Genomic DNA, 20,419 nt, shown 5'->3' with positions numbered 1-20,419 from the left:
TGGTGTAGGTTACAGACACGGCTCGGATCTGGAGTGGCTGTGGCATAGGCTGGCGGCTACAGCTCCGATTCAACCCCTAGCCTGGGAACCTCCATATGCTGAGTGTGCAGCCTTAAAAAGACAAAAAATTTTAAAAAATTAAATTCAGGTTGGGGTGAGAATAGAAAGTTGGTTGACTGACATGGGGCACCAGTGACAGCTTCTAATACTTATTTGAAGAATATTTGATTGAATAATATTGACTTATTTGATTGAAGTAAAACTCTGAAGCTCATGTTAGTATCTAAGATATGATTTCGGTAATTCATTTCACATTACAAGGTGTATTAATTGTTATCCAAGTTGAATATGGCTTTAAATGAGTCTTCTGAGTAAAGGAGAAGCAGAAGGACCAGTCTACTGACATTTATCCCTTTCCTTATGTGTCTTTAGGTTGGTACAGGGGCAACAGTAGCCACATTGGCCGATGCTTCAGAATTGCCAACTACAGTCACTGTTGCCCAGGTGAATTATTCTGCTGTGGCTGATGGAGAGGTAAGAAGGAGGATTCTGTCTGTATCCACTTGAATACTTGAACGTGTAGGTGAGGGAGAAGGGAGGGTCTGGAAGATGAAGAGACTCTAAGCAGCCTACACATCTGTACCATTATTTTACTTAAACCTTTCAAAACATCAGACCATGACAGTTTTACAAAGTAGCTTACTCTGTGTATGTTAATTATACCAGTTGAAATGTATGGATCTTTATGATTTAGACCTGTGAGGAACTTACAGTTTTACATTTGCAACATAGCATTTTGTATAGTACAGAAAAAAATGGATTATCCATTCCGTACTTTTATGCTGTGAATCCTAAAGAATTTAAACTTTGGGCTTTATGGAAAAAATTAGATCATTAAAACTGGAGCGGACTATAACATTCTTTGAAGGGATATGTTTGTATATCAGTAGACATAATTTATTGCATTTTATTCATGCCTTTGAAAAGGCTTCACAAGAAAATCCTTCCCTATCAAAATCGAGGTAATTATGAGATGTTAACTTAAAGGTAGCTAACTTTTATTGAGCACTCACTAAAGGAAGTACTCAGCGCTAGGAAGTATAGGTTCTGTTATCATCTTCACTTTATACATGATAAAACAAAGGTTAGGTGACTGGCCCAAAGGCACAGAGTGAGTGTTGAAGCTAGGTAGTGCATTTAGAAAAATGTTGTCTAGGCTTTGAACCTTCAGTGAAGTTCAGGAAATGGTTTGTTAAGTCACTGTGGACTTTTCCCCTAAAGGTTGTACTCCTGAAGTTTGAAACATAGCCAACAGATGTCAAAGAGCAATATAAAAAATAAAGCTTAAAGTATTGTCTCAGCCTTGTTCAAAACCCTGGAATATTTTCGCTCAGAACATGAGAGAGCCCCTTTCATTTGTGCATCCCAGGAAAGGGAAAGAACTGGCGCGGGTCACGGCCAGTGAGATGAAGAGAAACGCAGCAGGCTCCTGCCAGCCAGCATGTGTTGAGCCCCTGCCGGGTAGCAGTTGAGATGTTAGATGTGTCGGGTTGATTTGCACAGGAACCCTGCACTCAGGGAGAGAGAATTGTCTACACAAGTGAACTTTGGTCCCTGCTGTAGAGATGCTGCAGCATGGTCTGTGCCTTCAGGAAAGAATGTTTCCAGCTGGGGAAACTGGGAGGGTTTGGGGCAGGAGCTGACCTTTGGCTTTCCAGTATAGAAAACTAGAAGTCAGGAGTTCCCGTCGTGGCTCAGTGGTTAGCGAATCCAACTAGGAACCATGAAGTTGCAGTTCGATCCCTGGCCTTGCTCAGTGGGTTAAGGATCCGGTGTTGCCGTGAGCCGTGGTGTAGGTGGCAGACTCAGCTTGGATCCCTCGTTGCCGTGGCTCTGGCGTAGGCTGGTGGCCACAGCTCCGATTCGACCCCTAGCCTGGGACCCTCCATGTGCTGCGGGAGTGGCCCAAGAAATGGCAAAAAAAAAAAAAAAAAAAGAAAAAGAAAACTAGAAGTCAACAGGATACTTACTTTTAAAAGTAGGAGTTCCCATTGTGACTCAGCAGGTTAAGGATCCGACGTTGTCTCTGTGAGGATGCAGGTTTGATCCCTGGCCTCACTCAGTGGGTAAAGTATCTGGCATTGCCAGAGCTATGGCATAGGCTGCAGATGCAGCTCAGATCCAGTGTTGCTGTGGCTATGGTGTAGGCAGCAGCTGCAGCTCTGAATTAACCCCTAGTCCGGGAATGTCCATATGCCACAGGGGTGGCTGTAAAAAGAAAAAAATAATAATAATATATACACATCATGAAAGAGAATGGATTAGCTGAGTGAAAAATCGGTCAGTCCGAAAACACTCAAACTAAAGGACAGACACCCCTTGAGATGTAAAAGAGGCAGCAAAGACAGGGGTGGGTACATTTATGGGATTTGTTACTTTTTGACTTATTCAAAGTTATTAACCATGTTTCCCAACTGAATGTTGCCTGGACACTATTTAATAAAGTAATTTTGAGTTTCTTAAACACTTCTCTAAAAACAAAGTCCTTGAAACTCATTTTACAAAATAACTCCACATATACAAAGGTAATTCAGTGTATTCAGAAGTTCATGGAAAATATGAAAGATAAAAATATCTCGGTCACATATCTGTTGCTTTTTCAGCACACTAACATTATTTTTTAGTCATCTATGTGTGAGTGGGTAGATGGCATATACAAATAATCTGTTGGCAAATACCCAAATTCAGTGAGATTAAAAAAATTCTGGAGTTTCTTGGTGACCTAGTGGTTGAGAGCTCAGCATTGTCACTGCTGTGGCTCAGGCTGCTGCTGTGGCATGGGTTCAATACACAACAACATTTTTTTAACTCTTCCTACACTTCCAATGAAACAAAAATGATATGAAGAGAAGAAGCATAGGTTCTCTCAGAAAGTGGCAAAAGTATTTTCGATTTTATAGTTTGCTTCTCTTTGCCTTCAGATTTCTCTTAGATATTGACTTGATTGTTAGCATCTTAGCTTTGAGCTATACTTAATCAAAATATCAAAAAAAAATTTAAAAATTTAAAAAAAAAACAAAAAACAAAATATCTCACTGACTTGGGCCATAAGGCATATCTCACTTCAAGCCATAAGGCATTGCATTAGATGACTCAGTAGAAACATCCTGCTGCCTGTATTTAGCCTCATTTCTCCCAAGGAACAGAAAGTGCTTTTACAAAAATAAACAATACATATACTTTGAGAAGTTGTGAGGTCATTTTGTTATCTTAGCCTTGCCAGTGAGAACTCTTACCTTAGACCTTACTACATTCAGCATCCAGTTAGTTGTATTTGGTTACATTTATAAGAAGGACCATTTGTGGGCCTGTCTCTTCTGGTTATAAATAGTCTCCAAAACCTGTTTTAGTATTCTGAGAATATCCAATAATCTAAGTTGTTACAAAGAAACAAACAAAATCGCTAACCTTGGGCAGCTTAAAACTAATTAGGGATACGGAACACATTACATAATTATTTAGAAATGAATAAGAAAAGAGTTTTGGAGTTCCCGTCGTGGCGCAGTGGTTAACGAATCTGACTAGGAACCATGAGGTTGCGGGTTCGGTCCCTGCCCTTGCTCAGTGGGTTAACGATCCGGCGTTGCCGTGAGCTGTGGTATAGGTTGCAGGCGCGGCTCAGATCCCGAGTTACTGTGGCTGTGGCATAGGCCGGTGGCTACAGCTCCGATTAGACCCCTAGCCTGGGAATCTCCATATGCCGTGGGAGCGGCCCAAGAAATGGCAAAAAGGCAAAAAAAAAAAAAAAGAATTTTAAAATAATATGAAATAAACTATGCTGATTTCAAAATATTTATATATCTTTCTTTCTTTTTTGGGGAGGCGGGGGGTTCTTTTTAGGGCCACACCTGCGTCATATGGAAGTTCCCTGGCCAGCGGCTGAATCAGAGCTGCAGTTGTCGACCTACACCATAGCCACAGAACACCAAATCCTTAACCCACTGAGTGAGGCCAGGGATCAAATCCACGTCCCTCATGGATGCTAGTCGGGTTTGTTACTGCTAAGCCATGACGGAAACTCCTACAATTTCAACTTTGATGGCATATTTACAAATGCAAATGGATTTGAGAATTTATTCTGTTGTGTGATAAGACCATTAATTGGTATTGATGGTATTAATTGCATTATGTGTCATAAGAAATAAAATTTGAAGTAGAATGATATAATAGTGATATGTGTGAGTCTATAAAAAGCAGAAGAAACCAGAACACAAACTTTACAGACTTGAATTTTAAACTGAATCATTGGAGTTCCCATTGTGGCTTATTGGGTTAAGGATCTGGTGTTGCTGTGAGCTGTAGGGTAGGTCACAGATGTGGCTCAGATCCGGTGTTGCTGTGTCTGTACTGTAGACCGAGCTACAGCTCTGATTCTACCCTTGGCCCAGGAACTTCCATGTGCCATGGGTCTGGCCATAAAAAGAAAAAAATGAATCATCAACATATGTAACAGTTTTGAAGTAGCATAATTTATTTTAAATGGATTCTTTTATGAATATTAATTTATTTGAAATAAGAGGTGGCTGAAAAACAAGTAGGAAAATATGAACAAAGGAGTATGGTCTTCACCTATCCTTTCAATAAATGCTGTCTGAGCCCTGTGCCAGGTACCATATATACTACAGGTACAGGAAAATAAAGACTATTCTCTTAAAGAGCACACAGGTAGATGGTAGAGAAAACACGTCCGAGAGAGTGGCAGTGAGGGAAGGATCTAGTAGAAGCAAGCCCAGGGTGCTGTAGAACACGGAGGAGAGGTCCTGAGCCTTGGACTGCAGGGAGTTGTCTTTAAGTGGACCTATCTCAGCTCCAGTCTCACCTGAGCCTCCCGCTGGAGGGGTGAAGAGAAAGCCAAGGCTGAAGGATGGCAGTTGTATTCCTGCCAAGGGAGCAGCACCTGCAGGGCATCACAGTGTGTGAAAGTGTGGAAGAGACTCAGGTGCTTCATGATAGCTGGAGGGACGAGGGTAGCCAGGGTTTGAAGGGCCTCATTGTAGTAGGTCTCTCTCAGAAAAGCACCGAAGCTAACTATACATCCTCTGAATATCTTTCCCTTCTAGAATTTGTGGCCCTTTCTCTGGGACATGGTGACATCCAGGCATATATTACCACACAATGGCTCCCAAAAGATGGAAAGGGAGAGCAACAAGAGCTCAAGCAAACACAGCTAAAGCACTGAGACTCAAGAATAGTAAATTCCAAAGAAACGTTCACACCTAAGCTGATTTATTTATTGCCTGTCATTACTCTGAATAGAAATCTCTTCATCTGCTTCTTCCCATTTTTCCACCCCTTACTACCATCTTAATCTTTTGTGCCTTACCCTGTAATTTAACTTCCTCAAAGTATACTGTATATGGCAACATTCTATATAATTTAATGCTATATGGCCAGTATTACCAATCATGAATGAACGAAGCAGTTTGATACATTCCAAAACAGAATCATTTCAGAGCTGCATGGTTTGTGAAAAAAGCAAGGTGCAAAAAGGTATGTAGGAGTTCCCATGGCTTAGCAGTTAAGGATCCAGCATTGTCCCTGCTGTGGTGCAGTTCAGCCCCTGGCCCAGGAACTTCTGCAGGCCGTGGCTGCAGCACCCTCACAAAAAAAGAAGCTATGTAGAATATGCTGCCATTTTTCTTTTTTAAAAGAAAGGATTAGAAAGTAAGTAGGGGTGTTTGTGTGTGTGTGAAGTGTGAGCGTAAATATGCTTGCTTATTTAGAGAATATTCCTGCAAAGATACGTGAGAAATAGGTAACAGCAGCGGCCTTTGGGCAGAGGGTCTGAAGTACTGGCATTATATTCCCTTTGCTACAGTTTGAACTTTTTTAGAACTGTACTTAGGATCTATTCAAAAACTTTAATTTTAGAATAGGTATTGTATTGATATGACTCAGACATTTAAAAAGTTATTTGAAAGTGTACAGTGGAAAATCCTGCTTTCTGTCTTCTATCCAGCCTGTTCCACAACTGCTCCCCCTGCACACACTGGAGAAAATATTTTCAATGGTTTCTTTCGTGTCCTTGCGGAATTTCTTTATGCAGATATAAGTAAATTCAAATATATATTCTGATACTCCCTTTTTGCACAAAAGATATCATGCTGAAATATGTTGTAAGTCATATTAATTTATAAGTGTGTACATATTTGGCAGAGCACATAGAAATTTTTTAGAAAAAATAACTTTTAAAAAAATCATAATCCTTTTGTGACTTTGATGTTTTAACTATCATGTCCTTCTGCCTTAGGTGGAGCAAAACTGGGCCACATTACAGGGAGGTGAGATGACCATCCAGACAACGCAAGCGTCAGAGGCCACCCAGGCGGTGGCATCATTGGCAGAGGCCGCAGTGGCAGCTTCTCAGGAGATGCAACAGGGAGCTACAGTCACCATGGCACTCAACAGGTGGAGGCAGGGGTGGGCGATAAAAGAGGAGGGCGAATCTCTCCCTACATACAGATTTAAAGAGAAACGCTGTGCCTCAGTTTGTCACAATTGGCATTTGGAACTTAATACTCTTGGCCCATAGAATATTGTAAATTGTCAGCCCTCACCCACCTTGTTCCCATCCCATTCCACCCTCAGCAACCAATCCAGGCTTTCTGACTTCCGGCTCAAGCCTGCTGCTCAAGGGACATGGGTCCCTTTTGCTTTATCCCATTTTGTGCTCATTAACACACCAAAAGCAGCAAGATGTGAGTACTTTGTGTTTTCAAAGGGACCAGAGGATATAATAAAAAATGAAGAAACTTCAGGATTGATTTTCCTTTTACCCTGCAAAAGACACTGCTTTTTGTTATGAATATTCATGTTTTAGCTGGTCAAGAGCTATTTTACTGACTTTTGAGGAAATTTGTTTCCCTTGTTTATCAGTGACTTCAAAATAAAATAAGTTTTGGATTATTGGGAACAATTGAAATTTTTTTTTCTTTAGGTATATTTAGGAAGGATACTGCAGAATGAAATACTCCAGTAATAAGTAGTTTCCAAAATTAAATTGTATTGATGGTGTTCCCATTGTGGTTCAGTGGGTTAAGAGCCTGACTAGTATCCAGGAGGATGTGGGTTCTATCCCTGGCCTTAATTCAATGGGTTAAGGATCTGCCATTGCTGTGAGCTGTGGTGTAGGTCTCGGATGCGGCTCGGCTCTGGCATTGCTGTGGCTGTGGTGTAGGCTGGCAGCTGTAGCTCCCATTCGACCCTGAGCCTGAGAACCTCCATGTGCTGCAGGTGCAGCCCAAACCCCACCCCCCAAAAAAGTATTGTTCCTTATCTGGTGGTTCCTTCTATTGGTTGTTAACAGAAAAAATCATCCCCATGTTCTTCTTACTGTTCATTGCTGACAATTTTATTTTCAGTAGGCCCAGGCATTTTAACTGATCATTAAAAGAGTGTCTGCCTTGAAGTCAGACTATTTAGGTTTGAATCCCAGCTCTGTCAACTTGCTAGCTCTTTGATCTTGGGTGGTTTACTTGAACTCAATGCCCAGGCTTTCCTCTGTGAGGGTAAAAGTTGTGCCTGCCTTGAAGGGGTATTGAGAGAATTGGAAAAGTCGGTGGATGCGAAATCCTTAGATCAGTGCCCAGCATACAGTAAGGCTGCTATTATAATGCACAGCCGCTCTTAGTCTCAGATAGTCATTGAACTCTTGCACTCTGCTAGGTAAGGTTGTAAATCAAGAGTGCTCTAAGAGAGAATAAATATCTGCCTTAAAAGAAACCATACTGTCATTGGGGAGATTTAAGTAAAACACTTAGCAAACAGAGTGTGATTCATTGTTGAATTGTATAGCATATACTATGAACATAGGAATTCAGAGGGAGGGGATCAGTTCCTCCAAAATATGAAGTTCAGCTAAGGTTTAGATTGGCTGTGATAGACCCTAGAAAGCCTTGACTGGCATAAGCACAAAAGATTTTCATGAGGTTGTATAGTATGGTGGCTAAAAAGAGGGTTCTGAGGTCATGTGGATTCAGGAATGCATCCTACTTCAGCTACTTGGTAGCCCTTTGATCTTGAGAAATGTATCCCCGGAGCCTTGGTCTCATCATCATTATAATAAGATAATTTTCATCATGAAGAATCATAAAAATTGAATGAAATAATGTATATAAAACTCAGAGTTCTCATTGTGCGTCATCAGGTTAAGAACCTGACTAGTATCCATGAGGATTCAGGTTCAATCCTTGCCTCCTTCAGTGGATTAGGATCTGGCATTGCTGTGAGAGGCGTTGTAGGTCAAAGATGTGGCTTCGATCTGGCATCGCTGTGGCTGTGGCATAGGCCAGCAGCTGCAGCTCTGATATGACCCCTAGCCTGGGAACTTCCATATGCTGCAGATATGGCCCTAAAAAGCAAAAAAAAAAAATTTTTAATAAAAATTAAGAAAAAATAAAACTCGCATGAGTGTGTGGCCTATAGTTAGTACTTCAGGAATTATACTTATTATCATTTAACTTATATTTTAACATTTGTCTATTTAGAATTGCTTATAGTGAGAAGAGATTAGAAATAGAAGGCCAGTCAGGAAGAGGCAGTACAGGTGTGACTTGTCAAAGGCTTGGAAACTAGTATTAAGAGTGGAGATAAAGTGACTGATTTAGGGAGTTCTCTGGTGCCCTAGTGGTTAAGGATGCGGCATTGTCATGCGGCTGTCACCTGCTGTGCCTCAGGTTACAGCTGTGGCTTTCAATCCCTGACCCAGGCACTTTTATATGCTGTGGGTGTGGTAAAGCAAAAAAAAAAAAAGAAAAAAAAAAGTGATTTTTCAAGGAAGTATGTCCAGGAACGGGAGGTTGATTAGGTATAAAAAAACTGAAATGTATACACACTTGCCCAGTTACCAGTGAGTGCCTGAGTGACCTGGGATAGAAACTTCTTTCTCAGCCTATTGAACTATGTCATTTTTCAGTAACATGAATGTCTTATTTGATTCCTTACACTTGGATGCAATTCCGGTCCTGCCTTTGAGAGAGGGCACGCAAACTTCCTGAACACTCTGGCCAGAGTGAGAACTCCTTCCTTTTGGTCCATAACCCCTCACTGTAGCTTGGGGCCTAATAGGCCATCATTAAAGACCAGAAGAACTTAATTTCATTGAGCCAGCACCTTGGATATTCCAGTGAAGCGTGAGTGTCCTGGGACCCGGTACATAGTGGAAAATACGAAGCACATTCTGGCTCCCTTTAGTGTAAGGACCGGGCTTATTTCTAAAGGCAAGGAGGGTAATGGTTTCCCCTGAGGGCTTGTTAACAAACTCAGATGCAGCTGAGGTGGCTACAGTGTTTACTCCAAAGGAAGGAGAATATGGTTCACCGTGGCATGTAGGAGGAGAAAAGAGATGTTGAAATCTGTTTGCAATCAGATAATTCATCGCCCCAATGAATGTTGGGGGATGGTGTGTTACAACCTCTGCTGGGGATGAGGAAGCCAAGCCTGGCATCGAAGACTAGACTATAGTAGGCTATTAGGAGAACATTGTGGGCTTCTAATTCCAATAGAGGTAATCCACTGTCTAATGTCATGAGGATTGGACCCAAGACACAAGCCCTTGGTGTTTGCTTCTCTGTGGGATGAGACCTAGTCCAGTCTCTGCATGGAATTTGTTACTGGAAGTCATCTTGGTGAAAAAAACACTGAGAATCTGGTCTTGGTTCCTATAATAACAAAGCAGTTCCTCAGAGCTGCTTCTTCCAGCCTGTCTTGTTTCAGGTGCAGCTGGAACAAGCATGGTTCTCTAATAGTCACCTGCACCTCTGCTACACTGTAAACAGCAGATGTGGTGCAAGTGAAGAGAGAGAGGCAGGCTACATGGAATGGCAGGTGGGGAACAAGAAGGCAGAGGGGCTCCTTCAACTGTTGAGAGGAAAGACAGGTGCAGGACAGATGGACAGATCTGTCTTTCACCCATGCAGTTTAAAGAGTTTTGGGTAGCAAGTTACAATGAGGGCCTGGGCTCAGACAACCTGGACCTCACCCTGGCATTACAATAACCCAAAGGGGGTATGGAGAAATTGTCATTTAAAAATCTGAAAAGTAGTTAATTATTTTCAAGATACACAATAAATCCATCCTTTTAGGAAAGAGATGGGGAGAGAAAGTGAACAAATGAAAAGCAGAAATCACAGCTCAAAAAATTAATTAAAAAAAAAAAAAAGAGCTATTCACCCTGAACAACCAGATAGGAGAGGAAGTGAAAACATTTGCTTGCCACAATACAGTGATTAATTTGAAGTTTCAGTTTGTTGGTTAAGCTGCCCTAGGCTTATATTCCCTCTTAAACAAGTCCTGCAAAGTCAGTCAGTAGAGTCCTTGCATAGAAATACATGATCAGTATTGGGAGACTGAATCTGCATTTGCCCTGGTAGAAATTTACATCATGTAGTTGCCAGTGAGACCGTTTTTACTGAGTGTCTACTGTGCATAGTGCTACGACTGACTCAGTGCTGTGGGGAAATAAATGCTTAAATTGATTCTCTTCCCAAGAAAGAGTGGCTGTTCTTGTGCTGTGAAAAGACTTTGCTTAAAAAAAGACATGAATAATATTTTTAAGGAAAAATTTACTGTTTTTTAAAGATGAAAATATTGACTTAAAATTGGAGATACTGTTAAAAGATAGTTTTAATCTATAGACTTATATTTATTTGTTCAGTAACATGGAATGGACAGCCTAGATCAGAAATCCTCTCTGGAAATGGAGGGCAGGGACTGTGCAACTGCCTCTTTTTCCTTGTAGATAAAGAGTGGACACTTGCAGATAAAAAGTTGATGGAAACTACTGATTTGTAACTCTGGTTTGAAAATGGCTTTTGTCAAAAAGTTGTGAAGTGGTATCTTCGAGACATTTTGATCCCTATTCACCTCTGAAGTAAAGGTAACCTTCTAGCAGTACAGTTTGATCATTTCCCATGAAATCTAGTGTAAGTGGTTAGAATAGATTTGGAAATGATGGTCTGCTGACCACAGGTATCACCGTGGTCTTTATGCGTCACATGAAAGATCCATGCGTCACTGTGTTGCCCTGGCCCCTGATTGGACATGCAATATCTAACCGTATCAACCTGTGGATGACTTCAAATATTTAGAACTTCAGAGATCATAAATATGATATCATAAAATGGCTTTGACTAGATACAGGTACACTTCGGGGTCAGGGCTCAGGTAGCTGCTCTCCCCCTTACAGCTTATGAAATTGCACACTGCAAGCATATATCTAAGAGTGCCAGGGCATCACCTTTGATGGTCATAGGTAAATCATAGGAGTTCCCATCTTGGCTCAGTGGTTACAAACCCGACTAGTGTCCATGAGATTGTGGGTTTGACCCCTGGCCTCACTCAGTGGGTTAAGGATCTGGCGTTGCTGTGAGCTGTGGTGTAGGTCCCAGATGTAGCTTGGATCCCATGTTGCTGTGATAGTGGTGTAGGCCGGCAGCTGCACCTCTGATTCGACCCCTAGCCTGAGAACTTCTATATGCCACAGGTGCAGCCCTAAAAAGACCAAAACAAAAAAAAATTATTATTGTAAATTGTGATTAAAAACTATGGGAGTTCCCATTGTGTCTCAGCAGGATGAAAACCCAACTAGTGTCCATGAGGATGTGGGTTCAATCCCTGGCCTCGCTCAGTGGATGAAGGATCCGGCATTGCTGCAAGCTGCAGCTTAGGTCACACATGTGGCTCAGATCTGGCATTGCTGTGGCTGTGGTGTAAGCCAACAGCTACAGCTCTGATTCGACCCCTAGCCTTGGAACTTGCATGTGCCGCAGCTACTGCCCTAAAAACAAAAACTGTGGGGAATGAACAGTTGCCGAGGTAATCTGTGAGCAGAGCTCCTATTTCCATATAAACAATTCCCATATACCAGTTTTCTTCTTTAAAAGGAGTTCCCTTGGTGGCCTAGTGGGTTAAGAATCTGGCATTGTCACTGCTGTGGTTTAGGTCACTGCTGTGGCATAGGTTTGATCCATAATAATGATAAATAAAAAAATAAAATACTACATAGCTGAAGCATTTTCCAATTAATGTGCTTTTTGGCTTTCTATGAAGTCTCAGGTCACAGTGTTAAATATTTTTATCATTAATCAGTGGTAGCTGAACATTGTAGAATTGGCTAGTAGTATTATTTGACACAAGTTTCTCCGAAAAAATACTGAAAGTTAAAGGTCTAGGCACTAAATCATTCATTTTACTATCCTTAATAAATACTTAGAAAGCACTCTGAAATGAAAATCTACCGTGCAAAATGTAAAGTAGTAGTTCTGGGTCAAGGGTCCGCTTTGGCTTGACCCTCCATGTTACATATACTACGCAGCAACTGGCGGGGTTGTCAGATCTAAAGTATCTTTTAGCATAGAAAAGGATCTTAGCTTTTAAATGGGCTGGTTGGCAACTCTAATTCTGATCAGCTTTTTATTCAACCTCAATTCCATCCTAAACTTTTTTATGAAGAAAGTAATAAATTTGAAATATGTAATCATGATCTTGAACTAAGTCAAAGGAAGTCTGGAAATTAAAAGCTAAACAACTAAACCACAGCTAAACAACTAGAAAAGGAGGAGACAGCCAACTTTTTTTTTTTTCTTTTTGGGGCTGCACCTGCGACACATAGAAGTTCCCAGGTTAGGGGTTGAATTGGAGCTGCAGCTGCCAGCCTATGCCACAGCCACAGCAACATGGGATCCAAGCTGCATTTGTGACCTACACCACAGCTCATGGCAACACCAGATCCTTAACCCACTGAGTGAGGCCAGGGGTCAAACCCGAATCTTCATGGATACTAGCTGGGTTCTTAACCTGCTGAGCCACAACGGGAACTCCCAAGACAGCAACAATTTTGTGCTTTAACTTATTTTGAATAAATGTCCAAGAATATTTACGTGAAGAAATACAAAGTCGGATAGGAAAAGCAGGGTATAAAACTATGTATGATATAATCCTGATTATTGGTTTATAGTTGTGTTTAAGATTAAATGGAAAGAGAGTTCCCGTTGTGGCTCAGCAGGTTAAGGACCCAACATTGTCTCTATGAGGATGAGGTTTCAATCTCTGGGCTCACTCAGTGGGTTAAGGATCCAGCATTGCCATAAATTGCTGGGTAGGTCGCAGATGCACCTCGGCAGTGGCTGCGGTATAGACTGTAGCTGCAGCTCTGATTCAACCCCTAGCCCAGAAGCTTCCATATGCTGAAGGTGTGGCCCTAAAAAAAAAAAAAAAGATTAGAAGGAAAATCCCTTTTAAATCTGCATGATATTTAAAATTTATTTTATACTTAATAAAATTTATACAAGTTTCTACATAAATTTTGTTAGTATCAGAGGAAAAAAATAGCTTTTTAAACACACACATAACAATTTTAAAAGCAAGGCAAGTTAGCCAAAAGGGGAGAATTTTCTATTTTCTGTCCATTGGGTGTCTTAAACTGCTTCCTGACATCCTGTTGGTGACCAAGAAGTCTTCCCCAGAGGAATGACCATGTTAGTTGCTTTACTTGTCTGCTGACTTTCTTAGATGAAAGTGACCCTGTTAAGTTGAGTACACATTGCTTTGCCCACCGTCGCTACGTGTTTACCCTAACCAGTCCATAGCCCCTTGCCCATCTTAACCTGTAGCCTGTGATTGCAAGATGACCGCCAGAGTTGTAACGAAGTCTGCAGCTTTAGAACAGAGCTGAATCAACTGGCTTTTTGGTGTCAAACCCAGAACTTGGTCCACCTCTGATAATAAATTAAATGACACCACCCTTTCCTCCCTGCCCGCTTTTGCTATGCCCTCAGTAACTGTAAAATGGCACCTGATACTTTCCCCAAAGAGGTGATGAATTTATCTGTTTTTTCTTTCACATTTTAAATTACAATTGTCAGGAACTTTTTCTTTTTTATGGGCACATAAGACAGTAATACATTTTATAGTTTGTATCATCATAGAATCAATAAAAATGGGTATATTAGGAGTTCCTGCTGTGGCACAACAGGTTAAAGATCTGGCATTGTCTCTGCAGTGGCTTGGGTTGCTGCTGAGGTGTAGATTTGACCCCTGGCTTGACACATTGGGTTAAGGATCCAGCTTTACCGCAGCTGCGGCTCAGATTCGATCCTTGGCCTGGGAACTTCCGTATACTGCGGGTGTGACCCAAAAAGGCGGGGGGTGTTATTTAAGTATATAGTAAGGAAAAGAAAAATGGGAGACAAACTGCTAGAATGATGTTCACTATAAACAGGTAGTTAACAACTCTCTATTCTGCAGGGAATTTGCAGTGAAGGGAGATTTATTATTTCATTCTGTTTTTAGAGGAGCTTGGACTTAAAGTGATAATTTAAACTTTTAAGTCTTAATTTAGCACTGCCTACATGCACAGTAAGGCAAAGGGAAGGGGTGAACTTTGCAGGATATTAGTCAACCATTACTTCGTATTTGGAACCAAATAGTTATTACTCAGTATTAATTGAATAGCAAGTCCAGGTAGCTGACTCCTCATATAATCATCCATCTTTGGTTATAAAAGAGCAGTTTCAGGTCATCTGCCTTGTGTTACCGTAAAGAGAAAGGAAGAAAAAAAAAAAAAAAAAAAAACTCTTGTGATTGACAGCCAAAATGGCTTTTGCATTGTGAATATGGATCAGATCTTCCACTGTGGCTTGCAAGCACTTGATTGATTGATATTGATAAAGAACTTAGGTCTGAGTGCCTCTGTCCTCAAACATTCATCTCCTAGGTTTAAAGAAAATCTCACGTTATTCATTCATATAAATATGAAAGACTTGGGATTTCTCTAGCTGTAATTATTATCATTTAAAAATTGCTCTGGTTCTATCAGTAGCACTGGAATCCCTTGTTTGCTGGTAGGCTCACAAATGCAGTCAGTAGAGAGATCCTAGGTAGGCAGGGTTGAAAGGTTGGTTTGTCTCATTGCAGTGCTGTACCTTTGTTCAGCTCACATCCCCTTCTTCTGCTCCTGTACCCACAGCGAAGCTGCCGCCCATGCTGTTGCCACCCTGGCTGAGGCCACCTTGCAAGGCGGGGGACAGATCGTCCTGTCTGGGGAAACCGCAGCAGCCGTCGGAGCACTTACTGGAGTCCAAGATGCTAATGGTAAGAAAGCATAAATATTTTATTGAATTTGTTCCTCGTTTCCACTTAAACCTTCACAGCATGACTGACAGCAAACCCTTCAGCATGAGGTTGAACTTCGATGTGAGTTTTTTTTTTACCTTGGTAGGCAGCTGGTACCTAGGAAAATTCTAGGAGCCTCTGAGTCCTTTCACTAATAGGAAACTTAGGGTCTCCTGAGGGGGTGGGGGGAAGCCATAATAATGGCTGTCTAACTGAATTGCTTATTTGAAAAGTGACTATTTGCTGAAAGGGATTTAAAATTTTTCTGTGGGTTGTGTTTGGTCCTTTTTCTCCCATGGGATAGATCAGTGTTCTTTACTATAGCAGATACTGTCTTGTGGGCAAGTGCCTTGTGGTGGGAGGAATGTTCTGACTGTCCCAAAAAAGGCACCACCATCCCACCACAAGGTCAGCCAGCATACTGTGATGAAGGTACTTTTGGAGTTGATGCTGTGGGTTCTGCTTCCGGTTAAATGTGGCCTCACCAAGAACCTCTGGATTTAGCCAATAACATGCCACCACCCTGCCCTTCTTTCCCAGCTCTTTGACTTCCTAGATATTGGTGATACCCTAAATAAACAAAAGGGATAAAGTTCATAGAAATGTGGTGATAAGAGTTTACAACTGCAGCTCAGCTCTTTGGATCCACTTTGGCAGGCTCTGGGAGGAGGTTACCAAGACTCGGGCTGCGGGGGGAAGTGCCTCTGAAGTCTGGGTCACAGGGAAGGACCAGCCCTGTTCTGTGAGACTCTGTGATTGTTTCGTAAGCTTTTAAAATATACATATAATTAGGTTAAGTAAGACAAATCAAGTACTCTATGGTTTCTGGAGATTTGTAGATTAAAGTCCTGGAAAGAGGATAAGGTAGATAATAACATACTTTTATTTAGGCAGACAGTTCCTTAATCACATTAGTGGCTGAAAGAGAAGTCCCTGCACTTTTTTTTAGGGTAGATCCCTAGGAACTGGATAACATGTCAGATGGAAAAATCTTTGAAGAAAGACACAATGCTGCATCCTCCTTCAAAAGTGGGGAGAAGATAGCACTTCTACCCCAAGAGAAGAATAGCATAGGAAGTGTAAAGAGCCATGTGGCTGCTGAGAATCATTTCCTTCAAACCAACAAAACACCCAAAGCAGCTACAGCCTGCTTTTTCTATAGGGCTACGGGCTTCCGTGAACTAACCCAAAGAGAGATAGAGTTGATCTTAGAACAACACTGCAAGTCAAAGGGCACCTTCTAGCCATGAATGTTCAGGATGAAATGGACCAGAGGTAGAATTAAGGAAAACCTCCCTTTTTAGCTAGAATTCTACTCCTATTTCCTTACCTTTCTCTATTCCTCATCTGAGTCCTAATCTACCTTGAAGGGGAGGTAGGATATCCGACTATGTCATGCTCTTCTGAACTCTTCTGAAGTGCTGTTGCTGTCATTCACTATGGAACTGCTAAAAGTACTTCACTGTGTGGGTTTGATAGGAGAATTCGTTATCCCTTCTAATGGTCTTGACCTGTCTGAGTGGGGAGAACAGACTGCTCTGTAGTTCCAGCTCCTCCGCAGCCTCACCTTTTCAGATAGATGAGTTTATAGGTAAGTGTAAGGACTTTCTGGGTCTCCCGCCCGAGTAGACCTGAATACAGGCATGAAATAAAAGTGGGTCACACTTAGTACTGATCCCCAGAATCTGCTTCTTTTCAGTAGCTGGGGTTGGGTAAATCTGTTGAATTGACATTTCATGTTGTTGGCTGCATTTGTACTAAGAGAAAGCTATGATCTGCATCCTAAAGCCAGTGCTTCCCCATAGCAGACCATTTCCCTGTTTGCGACCTGCCAACACGTGTGAACTCAGACTGGAGAGTTGGATTTAACACTTTCTTGTGCTGTATCAAATCAGACCGTTGAGCTATGCCTTATCTCAGTAATTTTAGGCAAAAGCCAGTCATGTCATCTGTCCCTTGGGAATCCAGAGGATGAATCTAATAATGGATATGATCCAAATAATTCTGATGCTCCTTCTGTCTTCTAACATTTTTACCCAGAGCGCTGTAGGATTTACTCTGGCACTCGGAACCACATCTTTCCCATTTAACCAACTGATTTGTTATCTCTGTGGACTTTTAAGAATTCTTTTTTCATACTTTTAGATTGTGTCCTATTGGCAGTGTAGCAGAGGTTTCTTCTAAAAGCAATGTGGATATTGGCTTGTTCAGGCCTGAAGCAGGGGTTTCAGTGTCTTCCGGGATAGAACTAGAGGTCCTCCTTCTGGGAGGACCATTGTGAGTGAAGCTTGATAGAGTACAGGAACCAGTGAGGGACGCCGGGGCAGTGTAGGACGGTGGTTTTCAAGTTAAGGATAATGTCACCTGCATGGCAGAAGTTTAAATTCCAACTCACCAAGGCAGATCTGACAGATGTTATACCCTAAAGACTTCTTTTTTCTGGACCCTGTCTCACCCCAACAGTAAAGGGACTACTCCCTTTGCTAATGGACTCCGGGACTCAGCCGGGTTGAGGAGCTCCTTGAGGGACATTCACTTCTCCCCCAACCTTGCCACCCACTGTGAGCAGTCTTCAGAGAACCAGATCTACACATCTTTCATCTTCCTCCCTATTTCAGCAAAAATAATGAAGAAAGTTAGGTGGAGGAGGAAACAAAACAAACCTTTGGAGTCCATAGTTCATCAGTAAAGGGAATGGGAATCATCTGCTTCAGCTTGTCCACCAAGCTTCGTATCAGAACCACTAAGAAAGGATCAACACTTTCTAAAACAGCAGATACTTTTTCTAATGAAGCCACAAGAAAAGGGGGCGCATCACATTTGCTGGGGGAGGGGTATTTTTCATTTGGGTTTTTTGGTCCTGATTATAAAAATCTATGATTCTGGAGTTTCCATCTTGACTCAGTGGTTTACGAGCCTGACTGGTATCCATGAGGACACAGGTTCGATCCCTGGCCTCTCTCAGTTAAGGTTAAGGATCCAGCATTGCCATGAGCTGTGGTGTAGGTGGCAGACACGGCTCGGATCTGGCGTGGCTGTGACTGTGGCTGTGGGGTAGGCTGGCAGCCGTAGTTCCAATTAGACCCCTAGCCTGGGAACCTCCATATGCCTCGGGTGCAGCCCTTAAAAAAAAAGAAAAAAAAAAAAAAAGCTCCCTATGCATAAATTTTTTTAACCTAATTAGGATCATGTCTCTACTATTTTATAACTTGTCTTGAAATATCCTAACCATTCTCATGAGGTTAAGTATTTCTTGGAAAGATCGCTTTAATACTTGCTGATGTTTCGTCATATTATCCATCATAATAACCAATCCCCTATTGTTGATAATTTATTAATAGTTATTTATGGAGTTCCCATTGTGGCACAGCAGAAACGAATCCAACTAGTAACCATGAGGTTGAGGGTTCCATCCCTGGCCTTGCTCAGTGGGTTAAGGCACTGGCGTTATCGTGAGCTGTGGTGTGGGTCGCAGACTCAGCTCTAATCCTGCATTCCTGTGGCTCTGGCAGCTGTAGCTCCGATTTGACTCCTAGCCTGGGAACCTCCATATGCCACAGATGTGGTCCTAAAGAGCAAAAAAAAAAAATTAACAACAAAAATAACTGTTCATCTTGGTACAAAATCTCACCCACATCTTTGATTCTTTTCCTCTCCACATAGCTCACGCTTGCTAATACTTGCAACAGTACTGTTTAGAACCTGCTTCACTAACCCCTTGCCAACACTGGATTATATTTCACTTCAGTTAACTTTCTCTTTCCTTAATTGTTTCTCTTTTGCCTTTATGTTTACATAGGCCCCAAATCAAATAAATCTCTAATAACTATATGCCAGTTCTTCTATGAATTCAATTTTTATTTTTAAATACTAAAAAATATCAGGAATATACTTTGGTATATGGCATTAGGTAGGAATTTGAATTGATTTTTTTTTCCCCTGCATAATTACTCCAATACCATTTATTCTATAAAAAGGTTGAAATCCATCCTTTCTAAACATAAAGATGGAAATGTCATCTTTATTAGGCAGAATTCTAAATAGACTGTAGGGTCTTGTGTAGGGCATTTCTGTTTCTATTCATCCATTTATTCTGTTCTTTATACTGTTATATTTTATTATTGTAATATTATTTTTAGTAGTTTAGTGAAAAGCCTGTCTCTAAATTTAAAAAAATTCAATCAAAGATCCAAAGGGTTTCTGGGGGGAGTCAGCTTTATAATAATTTTAAAATTCATCTGGAAAAATTAAGCTTTATTTTAGCCTTTAAAAAATCCTACCAAGTCTTTTAGCAGAACTGCTAAGAAGTTTTAAAACTAATGAATTTAGGAGTTCCTGTGGTGGCGCAGTGGTTAACGAATCCGACTAGGAACCATGAGGTTGCGGGTTCGATCCCTGCCCTTGCTCAGTGGGTTAAGGATCCGGCGTTGCCGTGAGCTGTGGTGTAGGTTGCAAACGCGGCTCGAATCCCGCGTTGCTGTGGCTCTGGCGTAGGCCGGCAGCTACAGCTCCGATTAGACCCCTAGCCTGGGAACCTCCATATGCCGTGGGAGCAGCCCAAGAAATAGCAAAAAGACAAAAAACAAAAAATAAAACAAAACAAACAAACAAAAAAACTAATGAATTTAAGTTTTCCCCTCACCAGGGCAAGGGGACAGGGGAGTATTCATCATTACAGAGATGGACCAGGAGTGAGAAGCAAGTGCACTGAATACTGCTCCAGTGAACTGAGTAATGGGACACTTAATTGTTGCTGGAGGAGACAGTTGTCCCTGCTGCAGTGGTGCTCATTTTCTTAAGGCCAAACCAAATGTCTCTGTCTAGGCTAAGAAATTGTGGCCATGGAGTTCCCCTCGTGGCTCAGCGGTTAACGAATCTGACTAGGAACCACGAGGTTGCGGGTTCGATCCCTGCCCTTGCTCAGTGGGTTAAGGATCCAGTGTTGCTGTGAGCTGTGGTGTAGGTGGCAGACTCAGCTTGGATCCCGCATTGCTATGGCTCTGGCGTAGGTCAGCAGCTACAGCTCTGATTCGACCCCTAGCCTGGAAATCTCCATGTGCCGCGGGAGCGGCCCTAGAAAAAGACCAAAAAGAAAAAAAAAAGAAACTGTGGCCATCCATTCTGTTTATGCAGAAGTCTGTGGATGTGCAGTTCTTGCACTTTGAAATTTTAATTTCTCTTTTTTTTCCACCAACTTTGGTTTCATTTTTTATACTAAATATAATGGTCAGGAGACTCCCCACTTACA

At 41.6% G+C, this 20,419-nt stretch overlaps 1 protein-coding gene across 7 annotated transcripts in view; it reads left to right on the top strand.

Annotated features, from left to right (window-relative positions):
* The window catches only part of NRF1 (nuclear respiratory factor 1), a 134,271-nt gene that overhangs the window by 91,056 nt on the left and 22,796 nt on the right, over positions 1 to 20,419 (top strand). For all 7 annotated transcript variants that reach the window (XM_021078993.1, XM_021078994.1, XM_021078996.1 and 4 more), the window contains 3 exons: positions 433 to 534; positions 6,311 to 6,468; positions 15,026 to 15,150. In XM_021078993.1, the coding sequence (XP_020934652.1) occupies positions 433 to 534; positions 6,311 to 6,468; positions 15,026 to 15,150 (385 nt within the window). The remainder of the gene's footprint in view (positions 1 to 432; positions 535 to 6,310; positions 6,469 to 15,025; positions 15,151 to 20,419) is intronic.

This window comes from Sus scrofa, chromosome 18 (genome assembly GCF_000003025.6).
Source record: "Sus scrofa isolate TJ Tabasco breed Duroc chromosome 18, Sscrofa11.1, whole genome shotgun sequence".
NCBI classification, from domain to species: domain Eukaryota; kingdom Metazoa; phylum Chordata; class Mammalia; order Artiodactyla; family Suidae; genus Sus; species Sus scrofa.
Note: the sequence above shows the minus strand (reverse complement) of the source record. Positions and strands in the feature narration are given on the sequence as shown.